Raw genomic sequence first — 23817 nt, forward strand, 5'->3', positions numbered from 1 at the left:
CCACTGAAGCACATCCCCAGCCTATTTTGTATTTTATTTAGAGACAGGGTCTCCCTGAGTTGCTTAGTGCCTCACTTTTACGGAGGCTGGCTTTGAACTCGCAATCCTCCTGCCTCAGCCTCCCAAGTTGCTGGGATTACAGGCATGTGTCACTGTACCTGGCTTCTAATATTTTAATATAGGCATTCAGTGCTATAAAATTTCCTCTTCGAACTGCCTTTGTATTATTCCAGAGATTTTGATATGTTGTATTCCTGTTCTCATTCATTTATGAGAGTATTATTCAATCTCCATGTGTTCATGTGGTTTCTGTATTTCTTGTTGTTGATTTCTAGCTTCATTTCATTATGATCTGATAGTATACATGGGATTTTATCAACTTTTTGTATTTGCTAATATTTGTTTTGTTGCCTAGAATATGATCTATTTAGGAAAAAGTTCCATGTGTAGCTGAAAAGAAGGTAAATTCAGCTGTTTTGGGGTGGAATATTCTGTAGTTGTTAGGTCCATTTGATTTATAGTGTTGTTTAGGTTGGAGATAATCTTTGTTGACTTTTTAAAAATATTTTTATTTGTTGATGGACACAGTAACTGTATTTATTTACTATAATGTGCTGAGGATTGAACCCAGTACCTCACATGTATTAGGCAAGTTCTCTACCACTGAGTGACAACCCCAGCCTGATTTTAATTTTTGATGACCTATTGGTGATAAGGATGTATTGAAATCACCCAGTGTTATTATGTTGGGGTCTCTGTGGGATTTAATGTCATGGAGTATTTTTTCTATGTAATTGGGTACACTGACATTTGGGGCTTAAGTTTATTATTGTTATATATTCTTGTTGGATTGTTTCCTTTACTAGGGTGTAGTGGCCTTCTTTGTTACCTCTGATTAAATTTTGCTCGAAGTCTGCTTTGTCAGAAATGAGTCTCTTGTAGACAGCATATAGTTGGATGTTATTTTTGATCCATTCTTCTAATCTGTATCTTTAATTGGTGAATTGAGGCCATTAATATTCAGCATTAGTATGGATATATGTTTGTGCCATTTTTTTTTTTTTTTTTGTGGTACTGGGAATTGAACTCAGGGCCTTGTGTTTGCGAGGCAAGCACTCTACCAACTGAGCTATCTCACCAGCCCAGCCATTTTGTTTTTTTGGTATATTTTACCATGTCTTTTTTTTTTTTTTTTTTTGGCAGTGCTGGGAATTGAACTCAGGGCCTTGTGCTTGGCTGGGGATTGAACTCAGGGCCTTGTGCTTGACAGACAAGCACTCTAGGAGCTGATTTATATCCCCAGCCTACCATATCTTGATTCTCATCAGATTATTCTTCTACTGAAATTCCTCTGGGAGCTTTGGAAATTGTTTTTTAGTTCTTCCGTGTGCAGTTTGTCTTTGAGCATCTTTGTAGTGTTAACTTGCTGTTCATGAATTCTTTTTTCTTGTTGTAGAAAAAAAAAATTTTCCCCTTGAATTTGAAACTGAGCTTTGCTGGGTATAGTGACCTTGGCTGGCAGTTGTTTGCTTTTAGGGCTTGGAATATCTCACTTCAGACCCTCCTTGATTTTAGGATCTGAGCTGAGAAATCAGAGGTGAGTCTTACTGGTTTGCCTCTAAATGTGACCTGAGGTTTCTCTCTTGTGCCTTTTAATATTCTTTACTTATTTTCTATGTTAAGCATTTGCTTATGACATATCTTGGTGAGCTTCTTATTTGACTAGGTGTATTTGGGGTCCTGTAAGCCTTCTAATGTGGATGTCTGTCTCATTTCTGGTAAGGGAAAAGTTTTCTTCAACTATTTCATTGAAAATGTTCTTTATGCCTTTAGTTTGTGTCTCCATGTTCTCTTCTATTCCAGTGATTCTCAGGTTTGGTCTTTTAATGCTGTCCAGAGTTCTTGTATATTCTGTTCATGTTCTATAAATTTCCCCCCTTTATTTCATTGTATATAATCAAGTCATTACCCTGTCTTCAAGGCCTGAAGTTCTGTCTTCAGGGACTAATATTGTATTTCCTACACATTTTAATCTGTTAGTGATGCCTTCAAGAGAGTTCTTAATTTGACTGTGTCTTTCATTTCTTAGAATTTTCTGCTTAGTTTCTTTTCACTATTTCTATTTCTTTATTAAATTGGTGTCTTATCTCCTGTAATTGCCCTCTTAATTCCTAGTTCACTGAACATTTTAATAATCAATTTTTTATAATCTTTCTCTGGATTTTTGTCCACCTTCCTATCAGTGGGTTCCTTTGTTTGGGGGATTGTGGATTTTTGCGAGGAGATTTGTTTGTGTTTCCTCATGTTTTCAGAGATCTTGTACTTGCTCATCACTTGAGGCAGATTCTCCTACCTCTTTGTGTGTGTGTGTGTGTGTGTGTGTGTGTCCTTTTTTGTGTAATTATCTTATTTGTTCTGAGATTTCTCTCTGTTTTTGATGTTTGAGTAGATGCCACAGGGTGGGGCCTGAGTTCCCTCTCTAATTGTTCTTCCTTGGGTCCTTGTTGTTGGTTTGGGGCTTTTGTATCATCACTTTAGTTGGAGTGATATCAGGGAATGTTTAGTTCAGTAGCAGAGTCTCTAACTTGTGAATTTTTGGTGTCCCTATATGTTCCCAGCACCTCACAGAATGGAGCAAAATAAACATTAGCCCATACCTATATTGTTAAATATGAATGGGCAACCAAGAATTCCTAGACATTTGGGGAAATTGCACAGCACACAGAGGAGATCCAACATAAACAAACAAAAAAATTCCACCTTGGAGGAAATGAGATAATTCAGAAAAGGAAAAGGAGTTGTTTTTAAATTCCAAATAGTATCCTCAGAAAGTTTCTATTCATGTATTATGCTACACATACACATCAAGTGTGGCTACTTATACTATGTGTAGGTAATCTGTTTATTGAGTAGGCTCAACTTGAATAGATAAGTTGGTTCAGATTTCTTTCTTTAGAGGTGGTATGTGTCAACTGGTGGGCATAGGGCACACATGCAAGGAACAGACTAGGAAGGTGAAGGGAAGGTGAAGTCTTTTGAAATTTCAAAATGAGAGAGGTTACCACTCTTGGTACCAACTTTCAACACTAGAAATCCTAGTTCTCTCCAGGCTAATCATCCAATGTGCAGTTCCTTTTACTCTTTGTTTACCTACAAAACTTCAGATTCTTTTATTATTAAGAAAGAATAATAAAAAAAAAGCCAGTGTGGTGGTACATGACTGTAATCCCAGCTACACAGAAGGTGATTGCCAGAGGATTGCAAGTTTGAGGCCAGCCTGGGCAATTTATCAAGACCCTGTCTCAAAATAAAATAATAATTTAAAAAAGCACTGGAAATGCAGTTCAGTGGTAGAGTACTTGCCTAGCATGTGCAAGGCCCTGGGTTCAACCCCAAGTATGGGGGGCCGGAAAGAATGAATGCAAATAAATGGATTAAGCATTTTTCTTTTTTTAGGTAAGGTTTCACTAAGTTTCCTAGGGCCTTGCTAAATTGTTGAGATTGGCTTGAAAATCATGATCCTCCTGCCTCAGTCTCCTGAGCCACTGGGGATTATAAATGTGTTCCACCATGCCTGACAGACTAAGCATTTTTCAAAAAACTAAAAAATGAGCAACAGAATAAAAAAAGAAAGAAAAGAAAAAGGAGTAAAGATCAAAGCAGAAATTAATGAATAACAAGCCCAGAGAACAATTGAATTAATGAATAAATCCAAGAGGTAATCTGTAAAGAGCACTGAAACAGACAAATCTCTATTAAGACTAAAAGCAAAGTAGAAAGATTGGAAAAAAGAAAAAATAGATGGGGTCAGATTTTATGGTGATAAAAAAACTTAGAGAATTTTATACTAATAATTCTGAAAATCATAATGAAATAGATACTTTAAGAAGTTATACATTTGTATACATTATGAAAACTTAAGAAATAGAAGTGACAAAAGTAGGTAAGAAAGTAAAAACCAGTTAAAAATCTACTGCTTCCCTAAATTGTGCTAGTTCTATACAGTTTGGTGGTCAAGCACTATTTTTGATACTTTACTTTCTGAATTTTACCCCACCTCTAATAAAGCATTCATTCTTTTCTTTAATTAATTAATTATTTTTTTATGTGGTGCTAAGGATGGAATTCAGTGTTTCACACGTGGTAGGTAAGTGCTCTACCACTGAGCCACAACCCCAGCCCCTAATAAAACATTCTTAGCATTACTTCTATTTGGCTCTCTGGTAAATTAGGTTAGAAAAATCAGTTGTAAACCTGGACCAGCCATCTACCCAACCAACAGATGCTAACAGGTACTAAGTCTTTCCCTAAGAGCTGTTAGCACAAAGATGAAGAAAATACTCTCCTGCTCTGATTTAACAGCCTATAGACATTAATATCTTTTTCCTCTATAGATATATTTGTACCATTTCATTCATCTGATGGCAGGCAGCAAGTTCCTCTTCTAGCATCATTGCATTCCTATTGGTGAAAAATCATAACATATGTGATCTATGATTATATAAAATACTTGGAGATAGCAGAGGAGAAATTTAGTACTAGGAGTGTTGTGGTGGTGGTGGGTATTTTAAAGCAGCATCTCCCAATTTGTTATCTTTCCCCATGGTGCAACTCGGGTTGGAACCTAGGGTCTTGCATGGCTACACAAGTGTTCTTCCACCAAGCAACACCACCAGTCCCTTTTTGGCTTCATATTTGATGCTGGGGATTGAACCCAGGGGTGCTTTTACCACTGAGCTACATCCCCAGTCCTTTTTATTTTTTATTTTAAGAAAGATTCTCATTAAATTGCTGAGGCTGGCCTCTCACTTGCACTCCTCCTATCTCAGCTTCCCTAGTAGTTGGGATTACAGGTATTGCCAACGTGCTGGCCTCAGAATTCAATGTGTGCCTGTGTGTGTGTGTTTTTTTTTTTTTTTTTTGGTACTGGAGATTTAATCCTGGGGCACTTTACTGAGCTACATCCCTAGCCCCTAAATTTTTAACTATGTACCTACTCGACAAAAAGGGGAATTCTTCAGTATACACATTAAGTTGTATCTTATGTAATTTTAAACAATTAAATTATAAGCAATATTCTATCTTTAATTTTTTTTTTTTTTTTTTTTGGTACTAAGGATTGAACCTAGAGATGCTTTAACCACTGAGACACATTCCCAGCATTTTTTAATATTTTATTTTGAGAGAGGGTCTCACTAAGTTGCCTGGGGACTCTCTAAGTTGCTCAGGCTGGTCTTGAACTTGTTATCCTCCTCTCTCACCTTCCCTACCTTCTGGGATTGATATGCACCACCATGCCCAGCTAAATTAATTTTATATTATGACATGAATAGAACATTTAAAAGTTAAAGATGAAAAATACTTAAAAATCACTTTTTAACTTAACTTTATTACAAGAATATCTTGAGTAATAGGGGATGTAAATTCCTATTTCAAATATCTTCCTTTAAGTTTTATTTTCTTTTTGTCAGATCTTAGACCATTATGGTTGATCTAATGATCATTAGATGATTGTGGTTACTCTGTGGCTTCAGCTTGTTTGAAGGTTCTGCCTGTTATTTTTCTTTTGGTTTTCCTATGCCCATGTTATCTTCAGTTCTTTAATATTTTTTATATATTTTATGAAAATGAGTGTTTTTAAATTGAATGAGGTCTCCACAACTGCAAAACATCACAAAATGCAAGGTGAATTAACATGTGAAGGTAGCACTACCCATGTCTCTGAATTGTGGACTCCTGCTCTTCCTGAATCTTGGTGAGGGAGTGTTCAGTGTTTGTTCATGTATTAAACAGGAATAAACACTAGTTCCTTCCTTTTTTAAAAATTTTTGTGTTATACAGGGTATAGAACCCAGGAAACCCAGGGCTTCAAGCATGCTTTACCACTGAGCTACATTTTCAGTTCACTGTTACATTATTTTTTAAGTTAAAAGGAAGTTCTAATTTTTCCCACCACTTTGTTTAGGAGACCATTGTTTTAGAGGAGTATATAAATATTGCTGATTAGGTTACAGGAAAAGCCTCCTATGATAAAACATCTAGACATGCTAAGTTAAGTATAATAAATGCAACAAAGACCTCACTTGGTGCAGTTGGGTGCAGTGGTGCACACCTGTAATCCCAGTGACTCTAGAGGGAGGAAGATCTCAAGTTTGAGGTCAGTCTGGGCAATTTAGTAGAACCCTGACTCTAAATAAATAAATAAATAGGGTGGGGATATAGCTTAGTAGTGGAGTACCACTGGGTTAAATCCCCAGTATCACAAAACAAACAAAAAACAGCCACTCTCCAACTAATCTGAAGGCGACAGTGCCATTTAGGAGCTGAAGACTTGGTCCATAGTAGACACTCTGATTACATCTTCCACCATTCTCCTTTTTTTAGCCAATCAGTTCCAGCTACACTTACTTCCTTACTGGTCTTCATAACCATGAAATACTTCCCTCTTTTATGAATGTCCATCTGACTTTGCCTCTGTGTACAATGCTTATCTCCTAGTTTTCCACATGGCTATATGGCTCCTTCCTCTCTCTATTCAGTTTTGTGCTTAAATATAATTTTCTCTGTGTCTTTTTCCTGTCATTCTAATATGACACCCCATCACTTGTAGTATTTTGCCTTTATTTTCTTTGTAACTACTTGATGTTGTTATATTTACTCAATTGTCTTTCCAATTGAAGACTTTCCTTATGTTTTTGTATATTCCCAGTGACTTGATTAGTATCTGGAAAGTAGCAGGGACTCAATAAATATTTGATAAATGAATATGTATTTTACACTTAAGAAGCATCCAACTCAGTTTAGATTACCCACATTTCAAGTGTTTAGTAGTCATGTGGCTAGTGACTACTGCCTTGGATAATGTAGCCCTAACTTACATCTAGTAGGATTTCTAAGAGTAATGGGAGAGAAGGTGCTATTTGAAGAGGTAATTGTTGAGAATCTTCCAGAATTAATGTAAGATATGGCTCTTCAGATTCAGGAAGCATACTGTGTTTAATCAGTATTTAAAAAAATTTTTTTTTTAGTTGTTGAAGGACCTTTATTTTATTTATATGTGGTGCTGAGAATCGAACCCAGTGCTTCACACGTGCTAGGCAAGTGCTCTACCACTGAGCTACAACCCCAGCCCCAGTGTATATAGTACTCTTTAGTGAAGGTGATAAAAGCATAGGACAGAAAAGATTAAAATGAACCAGACAGAAAAACAAATTAACTCAAAGGAACTTTAATTAGGCTGAAAGAAATCATCTTTAATATCTTTAAAATGCTGAGTGAAAATAAGTGTCAGGATAAGAATTTTATATTCATTTGAACAATCAATAAATAAAGAAAAGATGGGCAAGGTGGTACACACCTGTAATCCCAGGTGCTCAGAAGGCTGAGGCAGGAAGATCTCAAGTTCAAAGCCAGTTTCCGCAACTTAGTGAGGCCCTAAGCAACTTACCAAGACCCTGTCTCAAAATAAAAAAATAAAAAGGACTGGGGATGTGGTTAAGTGGTTAAGTGCCCCTGGGCTCAAACCCCAGTAACCACCCCCCCCCCCCCCAATATTAGAGAGTAAGTAAAGATATAATTACACACAATCTTTTTTTCCGGATCTTTTTTCCTTATGTAATAAGAAGGTTTAGAGGATATTTGGAAGGGACCATGTCATAGTCCACGAATGAGGAATACCGTGTCGGTGGGTGTTTTGTATGGGAGTGGAACGAGATTGGAGAAGGCTGTTGGAACTGAGGTAGACTTCAGGAGATGTTTAGGTTCCCTTCCATGATATTTCTGCTTCCTGCTACTTGTCTAGTTTTCTATCAGTTTGGCTTTATTTGGTTCCAAGTGACAGATTTTGCTTTCAATTCTCTTGCCTGAATCAGTCTCTCAGTCCCCCAATTGAATTGGCCCAGTTGTCTTTCCAATCCACAACGTATAAAACCTACAAGACTGACTGATCTGTAATAGTCTCTAACCCCTACTTTAACCCTATCAGCAAGGTCTAAGATGAACAGAGTTACACAGTATGAAACATAGCTGTTTAGGGCCACAGAAGATTGTGACAGGACAGATACTAGCACTCATCATCCAACAACTACTGAATGTTTGCCACATGCAAAGTGCTACTGTAAGAGTTGGCTGTAAATTGGCAAGGTTCCTGCAACCTTTGTTTGTGCGTTTGTTTTTGATATCAGGGATTGAACTCAGAGGTGCTTAACACTGAGCCTCATCCACAGCCCTTTTTATTTGTTATTTTGAGATAGGGTCTCACTAAGTGGCTTAGTTGGGGCCTTACTAAATTGCTGAGGCTGGCTTCCAACTTGCAGTCCTCCTGCCTCAGCCTCCTGAGTTGCTGGGATTATGGTGTGATCCACCATGCCCAGCTCCTGCAACCTTTTGGAAGGAAATGAGCTTTAAATAAGTGATAAGATCACAGAGTGGGGCTGCGGTTGTGGCTAAGTGGTGGAGCACTTGCCTAGCATGTGCTGGGTTTGATCCTCAGCACCACGTAAAAATAAATGAATAAACAAAGGTAATAAAAAAATTTAAAAAAATCACTATGTTAAATGCTAGGAAGGAAATAAGTAGAAAGATGTAATGGTTACCAGAATGAAGGTGTAAGAGATGGTTCATAATGGGGTGGCACAGAAGGCCTCTGTGGAAGTGACCTTTGAGCTAAAACCTGTTGGCGAATATGAAGGCTTTGAGGTAGGGAAGCCCTTAGCTTTTTTGAAAGGGAGGAAGAGGGAGAGAGCAAGAAAGAGAGAAGGAGCCAGCTGAGCAGTGTACAGGGTAAAGTGATGGGAGTAGAATCTGGAGAAGAAGTAAACAGGGGCCTGACGATATAAATCTTTGTGGACCACAGGAAGAAGGGATGCTAGCCAGGTTTCCCCAATATTTCCTGAAATATTAGACACATGGAAAGAAGGTATGAAAAATCTCAAAAGTGTAGAATGGCAAGACAACTAACTGAAGAGAGTGAGTGGGAGCTTTTAGTGAGCTTGCAAATGTCCCATTCCTGAGAATGATTGTTTATATTCTACTTAAGTTTAGGGACTATTCTTACCTCTAATGTAGGCAATGATAGGTCACTACTAAGTAGTAGTTTGTGATCCCTGTGATATAGATCACTTCTCAGTATTATGTAATGAAGATACTGCATAGAAAAAAATGGCATTTATTCACCTGTCCCATATTACAACAACCTTGTGAGCTAGACTTATCATCCTTGTTTTCCAGATGAGAAAATCAAAGATCAAAGAAATTAAGAAACCTGTTAAAGTAACCAAGCTGCTAAAGTGGCTGGAATTTGAAAGCAAATATGTGATTCCAAAGCCTATGGTCCTTTCATTGCATTTTCTGATTGTTGATACAATTTGAAAGATTAAGAAAAGGTGTAAGTTAGAGATCATTCCCTTGGACTTGATGTGAAAAGGGGGCTAATCAAGGATGACATGTAATAAGCCAGCCAGTCTCTTGCATCTCCTGGGAGATCACTTTGTACCGCCAAACTGAGGGAGCAACAGGGCATAGTGGCTCATGCCTGTAATTCCAGCAACTAGGGAGGCTGAGGCAGGAGGGTCAGAAGTTGGAGGCCAGCCTCAGCAACTTAGTGAAACCTGTCTCAAAAATTAAAAGGGCTGGGGATATGGCTCAGTGATAAAGCAACTCTGAGTTCAATCCCTAGTTCCAAACAAACAAACAAACAAAAGGAATAGTAGGAGCTCATATATATAGCATCCTTCAATCACAGTCTTTAAATGATGTAAGAGAGATAGTGTAGAACCAGTAACCCTGAGGAAAAACTAAGAGTTAGTAATTAATTATGATGACAATGGTAGGAGGATAGAGGAATAGTTTAGGAACTGTGATTGTTAATTTGACATGTCAGCTTGACTGGGACAAGGGATGCCCATACACCTGACTGGGATCAGGGATGTCCATACACATGGCAGATGGTTATGGGTGTGTCTGTGAAGGTGTTTCCAGAAAATATTAATTTTTGAATGAGTTGACAGAGTAAAGAAGATAGTTCTCACCAATGTGCATAGACATCATCTAATCCATTGAAAGACTAAATAGAAGAACAAGTCAGAGGAAGAGTGCATTCACTCTACTTAAACTGGGATATTCATCTTCTTCCTCGGTGTTCCTAGTTCTCAGGTTTTATACTCAGACTGGGACTTTCAGGATTATCTCTCTGATTCTCAGACCTTCAGACTCAGACTGAATTACATCACTGACTTTCTTGGTTTTCCAGTATGAAGATTGCAGATCAAGGGACTTCTCAGCCTCCATAACCATCCCCAGTTCTTTTTTATTTTTTATTTTGATATGGGGTTTCTCTACATTGCTTAGGGCCTCGCTAAATTACTGAGGCTGGTTTTGAACTTATAATTCTCCTGCTGGGATTACAGGCATGCACCACCACAACCAGTTTAAATTTCCTTTCCTTTCCTTTCTTTCTTTCTTTCTATCTTTCTATCTTCTATCTAATCTGTCTTCTATTGGTTTTGTTTCTCTGGAGAACCCTAAATAATACAGGAACCCAGGAAGTTGAGCAGATAATGGTACCATAACAAATACTGCTGTGGTCTTAGTGTTTGAGTTACCTTCCATATTCTGAAAACCTAATCACCAATGTGATGGTATTAGGAGGTGGAACCTTTGGGAAGTGCTTAGATCTTGAGACAAAGCCCTCATGAATGGAATTAATGCCCTTATAAAAGAGTCCCAGAGAGCTGCTGTCCCTTTCCACATTGTAAGGACACAAGCAGAAGGTACTCTCTATGAATCTGATAGTACCTTGATCTTGGACTTCCCAACCTCCAACCTGTGGGAAATAAATTTCTGTTTATAAGCTATCCAGTGTATGGTAGTTTCTTAGCCTAAATGGACTAAGACAGAAATACTGAAGGACTTGATGGTAATACAAACTATATCCATGCTCTAATGAATTTCCCTTCCCTTCCCCTTGATGACACCTTGGGCAAATCTTCCAAATCTCCGCCTTTTTTATTTTTTCTTTTGAGATGGGGACCCATTATGTTGCCCAGGCTTGTCTTGAACTCCTGGTTTCAAGCGATCCTCCTGCCTCAGCTTCCTGAATAGCTGGGACTACAGGCATGCTCCATCATGTCTGGCTTCCTAAATCTGTTTGTAATGATTAAAAGTTCAGTCTAGCCTAAGTCAAAACTTCAGTTTCATGGATTGGGGTTGTGGCTTAGTGGTAGAGCACTTGCCCAGCATGGGTAAAGCACTGGGTTTGATTCTTAGCACCACATATAAATAAATAAAATAAAAGTCCATCAACAACTAAATATATATATATATTTTTTTTGTTTTGTTTTGTTTTGTTTGCGGTACTGGGGATTGAACTCAGGGCTTGCAAGACAAGCACTCTACCAGCTGAGCTATCTCCCCAGCCCTATGTATATTTTTTTAAAACTTCAATTTTATGTCTAAGTTTCTTCCCAGCCCCCAGGCAGTTAAAAATTTGTTGGTCTATATTTTTACATTTTCATTTTCTCTTCATTTTGCCATTTCTGGGTATTCTGGGGTGAGGGGCAGGTGAGAAGGGCAGAGGAGTTGGAAGGTTTATAAAAGGTAAAGATCTTTACATGATTCTAAGAGGCATCAGAGGCAAAAACCCAGGTGCTGATTCTTTCTTGTAGGGAAAGTGTTCTTTGGAAGCTCTACCTAGAACTGTTTAGTAACTTCCTCCTGAAATCTGCACTTCCAGCCTCTGATTAATAGGTCTCCTTACTTTGACAGATGGCTCTATTGAGTAGGTCCCTTCAAGAAGATTCTAGCTGGGCTGGGGAGATAGCTCAGTTGGTAGAGTGCTTGCCTTGCAAGCACAGAGCCCTGGGTTTGATCCCAAGCACTGAAAAAAAAAAAAAAAAAAAAAAAAAAAAGAAACATCCTAGCTGCCAGGTGTGATGTTGCACACCTGTAATCCCAGTGACTCAGGAGGCTAAGGTAGGAGGAGGATCACAAGTTTGAGACCAGCTTCAGCAATGTAGTGAATCCCTAAGCAACCTAGCAAGATCCTGTCTCAAAATAAAAAGTGTTGGGGATATGGCTTAATGGTTAAGCACACCCTGGGCTCAGTCCCTGGTACTAAAAAAAAAAAAAAAAAAAGATCCACCTTTTTTATTTACTTTGCCCATAGGAGTCTTGCCATGCTAAACATGCCCTGCCCCCTTGTTACCCTTTCTCCTTATTGTAATGTGTGCTAGCCAGCCTCCCTAATTCAGAATTCTTCAGGCCAGAATGAGTAACCATCTTCACAAATGTGCATGAAGACCCCAAACTGGAGAGATGGGTCTAGGTGATTTCTTTGAGGAGATAACTGGTAGTTCTTATTTAGAAGTTGTTCTTTCTTTCTCTTCCTTTTTTCCTCCCTTCCTTGCCCCCTCCCTGTACTAGGGATTAAACCCAGGGGTGCTCTACCACTGAACTACACCTCCAACCTTTTTATTTTTTTGGTACTGGGGATTAAACCCAGGGGTACTTAACCACTGGGTCACTTCCCCAGCCCGTTTTTGTATTTTATTTAGTGACAGGATCTCTCGTGGAGTTGCTTAGGACCTCCCTAAGTTGCTAAGGCTGGCTTTGAACTCAAGCTCCTCCTGCCTCAGCATTTCAAGCCAGTGTCCACCCCTTTTTATTTTTGAAACAGGGTCTTGCTAAATTGCCCAGGCTGGTCTTGAACTTGATATCTTCCTGCTTTAGCCTCCTGAGTAGCCAAGATTACAGGCCTGTGCTACTATGCCAGCTTATAAATTGTTCCTCTTTAGAATAACAACTTTTGGCCTGTTCTCAGTTTTGGAGTTTTGTAGCCCACTAACATTCTAGGGAACTAGGGATATAACTCAGTGTGTCTAGCATCCTAATTCTTGGGTTAAAATCTCAGCACCACACAAAACAACAAAAAACAAAAAAGGGAGGAATACCTTTCTTGCACAAAGACTTAGTTTTACACTGACATTTGTAGAATCTCAAAGAGTTGGGAGAAATTTAGAAGCCATTTAATCAAACTCCTCAACAAAGGAAGCCTGATTGCAACTCGATGAGATGTTATCTGATTTTCATTTGAACACACCTAGGAATTAGGAACATATTCCCTGTCAGTTCTCAACACTGTCAGTGACTATCTGAGCTTCATCAAATCTCCTGTTTCCTCATCTATTAAGGAAGAGTAGATGATATCTTCTTCACAGAACATCGTTGGGAGGATAAAAGGAGGTGTATACATTGCATTGTCCAGTCACCGAGGAGTGCAATCTTGGTTCCCTTTACAGGTCCATTTATGGTAGAGCAAATTCCACTTCTGGATTGACATCACCCAGAGAAAGCCCTTTCTTTTATTGAACTGCTTTTATACAGTTTTGGCAGCTTCTATAACTTTTACTCTCAGTTGTCAAGAGAATGAATGTCTTTTCCCCCTCCATTCGACATCCTCACAGATACCCTATTTTAGTTGAAGGAAGTAGAGATACACAATGAATTTTTTTTTTTTTTTTTTAACTGAGGAACTGGGGTGAGATTTATGTGTGAATCACAATAAGTATTTATTGAGACAGCGTCCATTTTATAACGTGCAGCTCTGTCCCGAGATTAAATGGGCTATGTGGGAAAGACAGTGTCCTGTGACACTGGTGGGTTTAAACACAGGCTGGCTCGAATTCTGTAGGATTCAAGTCTGGATTGAGGGCGGGCTGGCAAATGATAGACACTTGAATGCAATTGAACGGTGCTATTCCTTGCCACATAGCGAGCACTTTTAGAAGGTCATTTGTCGCCCTGAATGGATGGTTAAGCGTGGAAGCTACAAAGCAATCCAGCTTTCTTTGAATACTTAGGTGTGGAAAAACTCCTCTCGGAGGAGTCGTTGTCAGAGCCTTTTTTGGGGTGGAGGGGGGACTAACCTTGGGCACGGCCCCTTTCCTCGCAGGCCACCAGGCGGTGCTGCGGCGCTGGCAGCCCACCCTCGAGTTGCCTCCGGTCACCCGTCACCCACCGCGGAGCCGGGAGACTACAATTCCCGGGGTGCCCTGGGAAGGGAGGCGGGGGACCCGGGAGAGGAACGCGAGGGCGGACCTTCCGGCTGTGTGTTTCCGGCGTCGGCGGCCGCGGCCGGGGACGGTGTGAGAGCGGTAAGATGGCGGCTGCAGCGGTGGTGGAGTTCCAGAGAGCCCAGTCTCTACTCAGCACCGACCGGGAGGCCTCCATCGACATCCTCCACTCCATCGGTAAAGGTCGCCGCGCCATCCCCGCGGCCCCGCTGGTCCAGCGCGGCCTGTGTTGGTCGGCGGCAGCGGAGAGGGACCGGGTTAGCCGGCTCTGGTGCTGCTGACTCACTGTGTGTGTGAGGGGGGCCGGGCCGGGGGCACAGGCCGCTTGGGGCTCCCGGGACCCCCCGGGGTCCCAGTTCGATGGGAAGCCCCGAGGCAACCAGAACCTCCTCCTGTTGGCTGCTGACTCACGGTGGGCTCAGCGTGGAGTGGAAGGGAGGGCCGGACCGGGCCCCCACCCCTCTTCAGCCTTGTCCCCTGCTCTGGCCCGCACGAGCTGGCCCGGGACCCGGAGCAGTGCCGGCCGGCGGGCTGGTTATAAACCGGTCCGGAGAGTGTCGAGTTAAAAGGCCTTGACTTGGGGCTGGCATTTCCCGCCGTTGTTATCTAGCACAGGTTGCTCGGGGTGGAAGCGCGGGTGCTGGCTCTTCTCTTGGAGTTTGCTTCCACAGGACCCGTGGTGCTGCTGCTTTTCCCCACCCCTCAGCGGGAGGCTCCGATGAAGGAGGGCATGTTTCTGAACGTGGGAAATTTAGGGGTGACACACACCTTAGTTTGACTTTTGGTTCAGGAGGTGGCCGGTGTAGGAGCTAAGTATCGGGTGGGACCGCCGGACTGGAGGAGGTGACTCACTAATCGTCCCGTTCTCCTCTGTTGAAAGTTAGTTCAGGGAGTTAGTTGTCAGTTGTGTGGAATTCAGGAAACTTGTTTGGAATCAGCCTACTGCACGTTGTTGGAGAAAAGGAAAAAAATTTTTTCTTGACACTGTGGTTGAAATGGGAGTCCCATCTAGTCGCGTTCTACTGGGATCCAGATGTGAACAGAAATAAATTTATGATGACAGAGAAGCCTTTCAGTGTTTAATCATGAAGGGTTCAACCAGGGTATGGCTAACTCTTTACGGTACTTGGTAGTAATGTGGTCTTTTAAATGTAGCTTGAGAAGATTAGAATTGGATCAACAAGTAGTATGAGAATGCACGTGTTTGTAGGACTTCCAGGTTGTTAGTGTTTATGTTGACTTACTGAATCTGTTGAATTTCGGTGCTCCAGACTTGCTTGTAGAAAGGACAGTGACAAGATCTTGATGTCTTTATCTAGAGAGGAGTGGGGAGTCAAGATGCATCTTTGAAGGAATGATATGGTAAAGGGTGTTTCCTGTTGAAGTTTTGATCTTAAGTCTGTTAAAGTTACAGAATCAGTCATCTCAATCACTGTTACATATGTCTTTTTATTCTGACTACACATCAGTATTTAAACTAATGTGAGAAGCATGCATTTTAACTTTATTATGCCTAGTTCCTAATATTTTGTTCTTCAGATAGTAGAAATTATGGTAAATATTACCATTACAGTATTTCTCTTTTGCTCACTGTACTAGGAGTGAGTTCCCTGAAAGCTTCCCTGTAAGAGCAAACTTGAGTCATGATGGTGACAGCCTTACTTTTTCCAGATTCCATCATGGAGTATCAAAATCTTGGATTTTGTCAAGTCATGATGCTTTGTAAGAGAAGTGGTAACTTGATGTTCACTAAAATTAACACTACAAACTTGGAGAGGCTATTAGACGTTCAAGTGTTCAAATAATTATTAACAGTTGAAAGTGGGACAGAAAGTTATTTTAACAGGACCTAAATCCATTATGGAGCAGCAGTCTCATAAGTGTAACTGTTCAAGATCACACTGGAACTTCGATAGAAACTTTGAGCTCTTTACAGAATTGTTTATCCCTAATACACCTATGGGCTGAAGCTTTCCATGGATCTGAAGTTTAATGAAAGGCTTTTGACTTTATAGTCATCAATAACTTGGTCATTTAATTTTAGTTTGTGGTAGAGATGTACAGGCATGTTTTTTATCTTTATATAAGAGTGATTAGTATGGAGCTTAGTACCATAGGTGTGAAGGACTTGTTTTAATTTTAGTCAAATGGTCACAACAGAAATCTCAATGTTTATGGGTAAGGGAAATTCCTGTGAATATAATGAAAAAGCATGTTTAAAGAGAGGAATCTATTTTTTTATGACTTATGTGGGGAGTGTGTTCTACATATATATGACCATTTTACTTGTTTAGAAGTTTTTTTTTCCCCCTCCTTTTGTTAGTTTTTGAATTTAGAATTTATTGGTAAATATGTTTGTTCATAATGGGTCTTATGAGGTGAACTTTCCCCCAGTGTTCATTTTTTTAATATGAATTTTAAGAGAACTTTTATTTTTCTCTCCCAGTGAAGCGTGACATTCAGGAAAATGATGAGGAGGCAGTGCAGGTCAAAGAGCAGAGCATCCTTGAACTGGGGTCTCTCCTGGCAAAGACTGGACAAGCTGCAGGTAAGTGCTGCAAATGGATTGTACCTGAAAAGCTTTTACCTGAAGTTCCAGGTTGAAGGTACTATATTTTGTTGAAGGGAAGGAACATGGTACTGCTTTTACACACCCAGGTCGTTTGTGGTATAATTCAGTTTTGTTTGCTTGGCAACTTGTTGATCTTCAGTTTTTTTAGAAGGAAATTAAGTGACTTTTTAAACTTTTTTGTTGTTGTTGTTTGGGATTGGACCCAGGGATGCTCTATCACTGAGCTAATCCCCAGCCTTTTCAAATAATTTTTTATTTTGACAGTGTCTCGCTCAGTTACTTAGGCTGGCCTTGAACTTATGATCCTCCTGCTTCAGGCTAGGTGTGTGTCATCAGTTCCCTAATTCTTTGGTGACAGAATTTTATTCTACAGATGAGGGAAATCCTATTTTTATTGTGATTTGTTTATGGTTTTTGAATATTCAGTGTATTCCTTACACATGGGCAACAGTAGTCTCCAGTGATTTTACTGAACAGTTTTGATGTATTTAATAAGGATAGTGACTTTAAACTCCTTGCTTAAAAATGATTAGGATTTTGTATCCAAGTGATTCACCATTTTCCTTTTTTTTTTTTTTTTTCTGACAGAGTGAGTAAGACATTAAATAATTCCTTCTTAACACTTTTCCTTTGGTATCTAGGACTTTGGGCATATTGTTGCCCAACACTTTAGTTGTAATTGAACTGTTAGCTGGGTTTAAGACGATATTCTGATGATGGGTGTGTTCTTGAAAAGGCCTTTGACCAGTAAAGTGGTAATAGTATTAGAGAGAAGTTTGTGTAAACTTAAAATGGGTGATTTTATTTTATTTAATTATTTTTTTGTTCATTTTAAAGCGAATTTTGGACTATGGGCATGGCTAAGTGGTAGAGTGTTTGCCTAGCATGTGTGAGGCCCTGGGTTCAATCGCTGGGACTGTGGGGAAAAAAAAAGTGAATGTAGAGCATATTTGATTAGAATAAATTAAAATAGATTAACTGTGGAAAGTGCCCTCATGAATTACCGTCCCCCAAATTGTGTAGTTATTCAAGAGAATGATAGAAATAACTTACCAAAACTTCTTGAACTTGAGAATTAAGATTTTTTAAAAATTAGGGTAATTTAAATTATCAGCTCAATCAGTAGAAAGTTGAGTAAAGATATATGAAATTCTGAGGATGTCTTTACATGGATTTTTTTAATTTAAAATTTCCTTTCTTTCTGACTGGTGGTTGAACCTAGGGGTGCTTTACCACTGAGCTACACCCCCAGTCCTTTTTAGTTTTTATTTTGAGATAGGGTCTCTCTAAGTTGCTGAGACTAGCCTCAAACTTGGTGATCCTCCTGCTTCAGCCTCCCAAATTGCTGGGATTACAGGCTCGCACCACCATGCTTAGTTAAAATATCATTTTTAAATAACTAGAAGAAGGACCATACCTAATGAATTTTGAGTCCTAACTAAACTCTTCTGAACATGCACATGGTTAATGTTTTGAGTCCTTGAAACATTTTAATGGTACGTACTGTTACCCATTTTATGCATGAGGAAACTGAGCACAGGGGAATTAAAAAATTTACCAATAAATGGTAGGGCCAGAGTTTGAACTCACCATAGTCCCACTTCAGAGCTCCTTGCCTCATGGCATTGTGGTTATTGCTTTCTTATAGTTACTTACGGATTATCAGTGGTGGGTATTGTTTTTTTCCATCTTAGGGTAACTTCTTTCCTGTTTGATATTATTTATGGATTCCTTTTGCCTGTGAATTAATTTCCAGAACAGTTGCAAAAGTAATCTATAAGATAATTTTACTGAAAGAATTATAAAGCCAAGTGCAGTTATGTAAGATTTTGTTGTTGTTGAAGTATTCAAATCTCTGCTTTCTTCCAGTGTCATGGATAATTAAAAATAATGAGTAGTAGATATAGTCAATGCTTCAGTAATTTTTATCAAGAGAAGTTATTATTTTATTGAAATTCCTGAGTTTTGCTTATTTATCTTTCTTCTTATCATCCTTCCTTGTGACCTGATATTTTGATCAATTTAGAAGTATGCTGCTAAACTTGTTGGAAATTTTTTTTTTTTAAATACCCAGGGGTACTCTTAACACTGAGTTATATCACCATCCCTTTTGAAGATTTTTTATTTTGAGATGGGATCTTACTAAGTTGCTGATGCTGTCCTTGAACTCAGTCTCTCAAGTCTCTGGGATTATAGGCATGCAGCACCATGCCTGACCCTATTGGAACTTAATAGGTGAATTATAAGGGTTTTCAAAAACTTTCCTAGATTACTTATTTTTCTAAGACATTTGATGAGTATAGTATATACACAATAGAAATCCTAAGGAAGTCTTGGGGCCTATTAAATTCATTTACCTGCCTTTATTGTTAATAATCGGTAGATTCATGTTGTTTGTTTCCTTTGAGTTTCCTGAGAACAGAAATTTGTTCCATTAATCTTCCATTCATTTTCAGTTTTGCTTTATTATGCATTTAGTTTAACAGTGTGCTAAGTACTCTGCTCAAAAAATTTAAGATTGGGTCCCTGACTGGCACTAGTCACTTGGGGATTTGTGAATAAGACAATGTTTGATGTGTAATAGTGATTGAAAATAGTGCTGAATATCACAGACATGATGATGCCTAGGCTCACAATCTATAGATTTCAAAGCCTGAAACTCTTTTAAGAAAAATCTGTTGGTTTCTAAGGAGATTTTGGTCATATAATTGCAAATACCAGTGAGAATGGGGGGAAGACATCAGTATGATTTTTTTGGGAATTTTAAACTCTGAACATATAAAAATGGAAAGTAATAGGGAGTACATGTAAGAATGAATATAAAACAATAGTAGACTAAAAAAATGAACTCTTGAACAATGGTAACTAAGGTAATTTGTTTCTCTGTTGGGGTAAGAAGAATAACACTCATTGCTTAAAGAAAATATTGTAATGCTATCAGGTGCTGGAGAAAAAGGCAGACTGCTTAGCTCATGTTTTACTTCTGCCTTTTCTAGGAAGGAAAATTATTTTCAAACAGAAAAAAGATAGAAATAACATCAGAAAGAGAGAATTAAAAGCCCAGGTAGGTGAGAGAAGAGAGAGCAGATAGTCTCTTTCAATAAATAAGTTTCTGACAATTTCCGACTTTAATTATCAAAAGACTAGTTCTATCAGATTCAACTATAGAGCTGTTTACTCTAGAAAAGTCGTGGAGGATGGAAAAGTATAAGGAAACTAAGGATAGGTAAATTTTATTTCACATTTCAAAAAGATAATGAAGAGAATAGATCTATGTATTACAAACTAAAGTCAGAGAAGTTCTGTAGTTTTTTTTTCCTTAAAATTCTTTTTTTGTAGTTGTAGATGGACAGAATGCCTTTATTTTATTTGTTTATTTTTATGTGGTGCTAAGGCTCAAACCCAGTGCCTCACATGTATGTGCTAGGCAAGCGCTCTGCTACTGAGCTACAGCCCTAGCCTTGGACAGATTATTTGATTAGGTGATGTTAATAACTTACAGCAATGTATTCTGAACAGATGCCTTTAGAACTGGTATATTTGCAGGGATTCTGCCACCTGTTTTTGAAAACAGAGTTTTGTTGAGCATGGCCATATCCACTCATTTTCATACTGACTTTGACTCCCTTTCTACTATATAATGACTTACATGAGTACTTGCCACTGAGACAATATAACCTGCAAAGCCAAAAATATTTACTATCTGGCCATTCACAGAAAAAAAAATTCACCGAGTGGATTAGAGAAATGAAAATAGGCTGTATTATTTGATGTAAGCAGAATATTTGAACATTTACCATAATATTAAGACAGCAGGTACAGGTTAGGAATTTACAGTGGACTGAATAACTGTATATGAAATGTGTTAATAAGTGTGTCATTTGTCTGTCTGAAGAAAAGTTTCTAGTATCATGTCATAAGGTCTATCCTTGTTTTGCTGGTTGGCATCTGGTATTATGGTTAAAGCCATTTCAAAAGGCATGCTTATTTTTGTAGATGACTCAGTACAGTAGAGGACAATTAAAATTCACAGTTACTGCCAAAGCCAGTATTAAATTCATTTGTGATAAGAGTAAAGTTATTATACTTGAAATATTTATCACAACACAGGAGGATGGGGAATTACCTGTTTCCACAGTAGTCTATGCAAAAAAGACCTTAAAGGACTCAGTCTACACAAAGAGTACTATTGGAAAAAGCAGAATATGCTATCTTGTGGTATACGTAGTAACCAGATAGAGAATTAAACCTCTTGCCCTACTATCATACCCTTCTTGGAGCATTTTCTTCATTTCTGGGTGCTAAACATATCACAAGTGCCTTTAAAAATTAGAGCTTATTCAGAGGAGGGCAACTGAAGGGATAAGTATTCTAGAAAGCAGGACATTGGAGGAACAATTGAAATAGCTAAAGATACTTAGCTTGGAGAAAGGGAAAGTTAGGGACATGTAAATGATAGTTATATTTAAATATTTGAAATCGTGGGAGGAGGTATAGATTTGTATTTCATAAAAGAATAATTTGGTTTGATCACATTGGAATAGACTGCTTTCCGAATATTTTAGTCATTAGAAGTCACTCACAATCATTCAAGCATAGGAGGAAATGCTGTAGGAGAAGGAATGTTCACTAGACTACTTTTAAAAAGTTGTGTTGGGCTGGGCATGTGGCTCAAGGTAGAGTGCTTGTCCTGCATGTGTGAGGCCCTGGGTTCCATCTCCAGCACCACTTAAATAAGTAAGATAAAAAATTAAAAACTGTGATTATGTAATTTAAATTTGCATTTGCATAAATGTAAAAAGCAATTTGAGGGGGAACATCACTGTAGACTGGAATTAGCATGGAAAACTTAATAGAACTTTAATCCTCAAAGGCTATGGAAAACTTACATATGTCAACAAGATGGGAAGACATGTCTGAGGGGATTGATTGTGGGATGAGTTTAACTTGAAAACAGGAATGTATTGTATGAGGGTGAATGAGAGGGCAGAATGGGAAAAAGATTGGGGAATCAAAGGTCAGTACTGGGGAGTGAAGGGACATTTGAACTCTATATATACAGAGTTCTTTTTAGTACCTGACACAGTCCTGTGCATCCTCTGACTATTCAGGCTGATGAGCATTTCAGGACACGGATCGGTGTTCTCAGGAGAGTGAGGATCGCTTGCCCTGAATTAGAGTTCTCAGGAGGGTGAGTCTACAGTTGCAGAGTACTAAAGAGGCAGTGGCACTAAGGTAGTTTTAACCTATATTCCAAAAATACTTCCTTTTGTTTAGTAGAAACATTATCTAATTTTTATTTGTTTGACAAGCATGTATCCCTAGTTTACTTTTTCTAAAATCTCTCCTTTAGCGTTCATGTACTGTCCTCTTTTCTTCTGCAAGGGGGAAGAAGCAGGCATTTCTCTCACTGAAAGAGTTTTTTAAGACTTAGGTTTTGTAGATAAATGGGAATTTTTTTTTTTTAAAACAGGGTATAGTAAAACTTTAAGGGCAAAACACTTTAACCTCTGTGTGGTGAGTTTATTCAGAAGAGTGCCAAGGAAGTGATACTGCTGAAAGTTAAACTGGGGAGTACTTCAAGAATTACTTCGAGAAGGGAAGGAACTTGGAATTGAAAAATCTCTGTGTAAGGAGAACTACAAAGGCAGACTTGGGAATTAAAAAAGAAAAATACTCCTGTAGCCTGATATTTGTTGACTGTGAAAGAAATGATTTTGTACAAGTGGGCAGAAGTATAGCACATTTCATGGTCTAGAAAACTCTGAGGAGTACTTTGCACATTATCTTTTATTAAGGTGGCATAGATATAAGATTTTTTTTTTCTGGATTTTCATAGTAATCTAGTGAATGAGAAGGGAAGAGAATACAAATTTGGTAGATGATATTAACTTTTGCTACTCTCTTTCCTGCTGGGACAGCTTTAAATTCCTGGTAAATTTCATTTAGACTGATTTCAGTGGGGAAAGTACTGATTTAAGTCCTGATTTTTATGATTTTGGGTCAGTTAGTTTTAATGGATATTTTGCCCTTGATATTGATGCTTGCTTTTTTCTTACTTGAATTGCCTTCCATACAGAACTTGGGGGACTCCTGAAGTATGTACGACCCTTCTTGAATTCCATCAGTAAAGCTAAAGCAGCTCGTCTGGTCCGGTCTCTTCTTGATCTGTTTCTTGATATGGAAGCAGCTACAGGGCAGGAGGTAAGCTATGATAATGACAGAAAGTAGATTATATGGAAAAAAGTGTTTCAGTGAGAGAAATGCCTGCTTCGCTGTGGTACTATGTTGAAGGGACAGCTGGGTGGATGGCTCAGAACTTATCATGTCAGTTTCTCTTTGTTACAGGACATTTGATACTTTGGGTCTGTTCCATGCTTTGGTTTGTAAGTGGAGATTGTCAGTGGTCCCTGGAATCCTCATTACATCAGGGTCACAAACTGATTCTTGTCTTTGAGGTATTGTATTGCCACACCTTTGTAATGTTTTCTGTGTCTGTGGTACCTTTCATCTTGTGTCACAAAGCTCTTTATGATCTATAATTAAGTCTTGTGGCATCCCTTCTTGGCATGTTTTATTGTGTACATGCCTTTATTGAGGGGTGAGCATCCATCTGTTGTGTCTCATGTGTGCGGAAGTGACTGATGTTTCTGTACATGTTCTCTCTCTCTCTTTCTTTCTCTCTCTTTTTTTTTTTCCGGTGCTGGGGTTTGAACCCAGGGGTGCTTTCCTACTGAGTTAGATCCCCAGTCCTTTTTATTTATTTTGAGATAGGGTCTTGCTAAGTTGCTGAGACTGGCCTCAAACTAATGATCTCCTGCCTCAGCCTCCTCAGTAGCTGGAATTACAGGCATGTACCACCATGCCCAGCTCTGTATATGTTCTTTACAAATTCAAACTAGACCTTGAACTGAATGGAAGAGTGCCTCTGTAATGACTGAACTTCTTCCGACCTTTACGAAGATATGGTAGCTTCTGCAATTCAGGAGAACACATATACCAAAATTAAAAATCATTCTGTAAACAGTGACAGACTTAAGGATATATTGCAGTTGCTTGAATCTTTTAGGAAGAATATAGTTATTACCTTTACTGTGGATACATTCATCAGGATTTATTGAGTATCTGCTGTGTGTTAGGTACTGGGAAACATGGTAAAAACACACTATCACTACT

General features: G+C 38.8%; 1 protein-coding gene and 1 long non-coding RNA gene across 4 annotated transcripts in view; one reads left to right on the forward strand and one right to left on the reverse strand.

Moving 5' to 3' along the window:
- The window catches only part of LOC306655868, a 76669-nt gene that overhangs the window by 27064 nt on the left and 25788 nt on the right, over positions 1–23817 (reverse strand). The gene's annotated exons all lie outside the window — the stretch shown is intronic.
- Positions 1–23817, forward strand: part of PSMD11 (proteasome 26S subunit, non-ATPase 11) — a 63135-nt gene that overhangs the window by 11727 nt on the left and 27591 nt on the right. For 2 of the 3 annotated variants that reach the window (XM_079130497.1, XM_079130498.1), the window contains exons 3-4: positions 16516–16617; positions 22721–22845. In XM_079130497.1, coding sequence (XP_078986623.1) covers positions 16516–16617; positions 22721–22845 — 227 coding nt within the window. Of the gene's footprint in view, positions 1–14087; positions 14247–16515; positions 16618–22720; positions 22846–23817 lie in introns of those variants that run through there. The other variant, XM_079130496.1, reaches the window with a different exon arrangement.

Source organism: Sciurus vulgaris (assembly GCF_902686455.1).
Source record: "Sciurus vulgaris genome assembly, chromosome: 3".
Classification (NCBI taxonomy): Eukaryota; Metazoa; Chordata; class Mammalia; order Rodentia; family Sciuridae; genus Sciurus; species Sciurus vulgaris.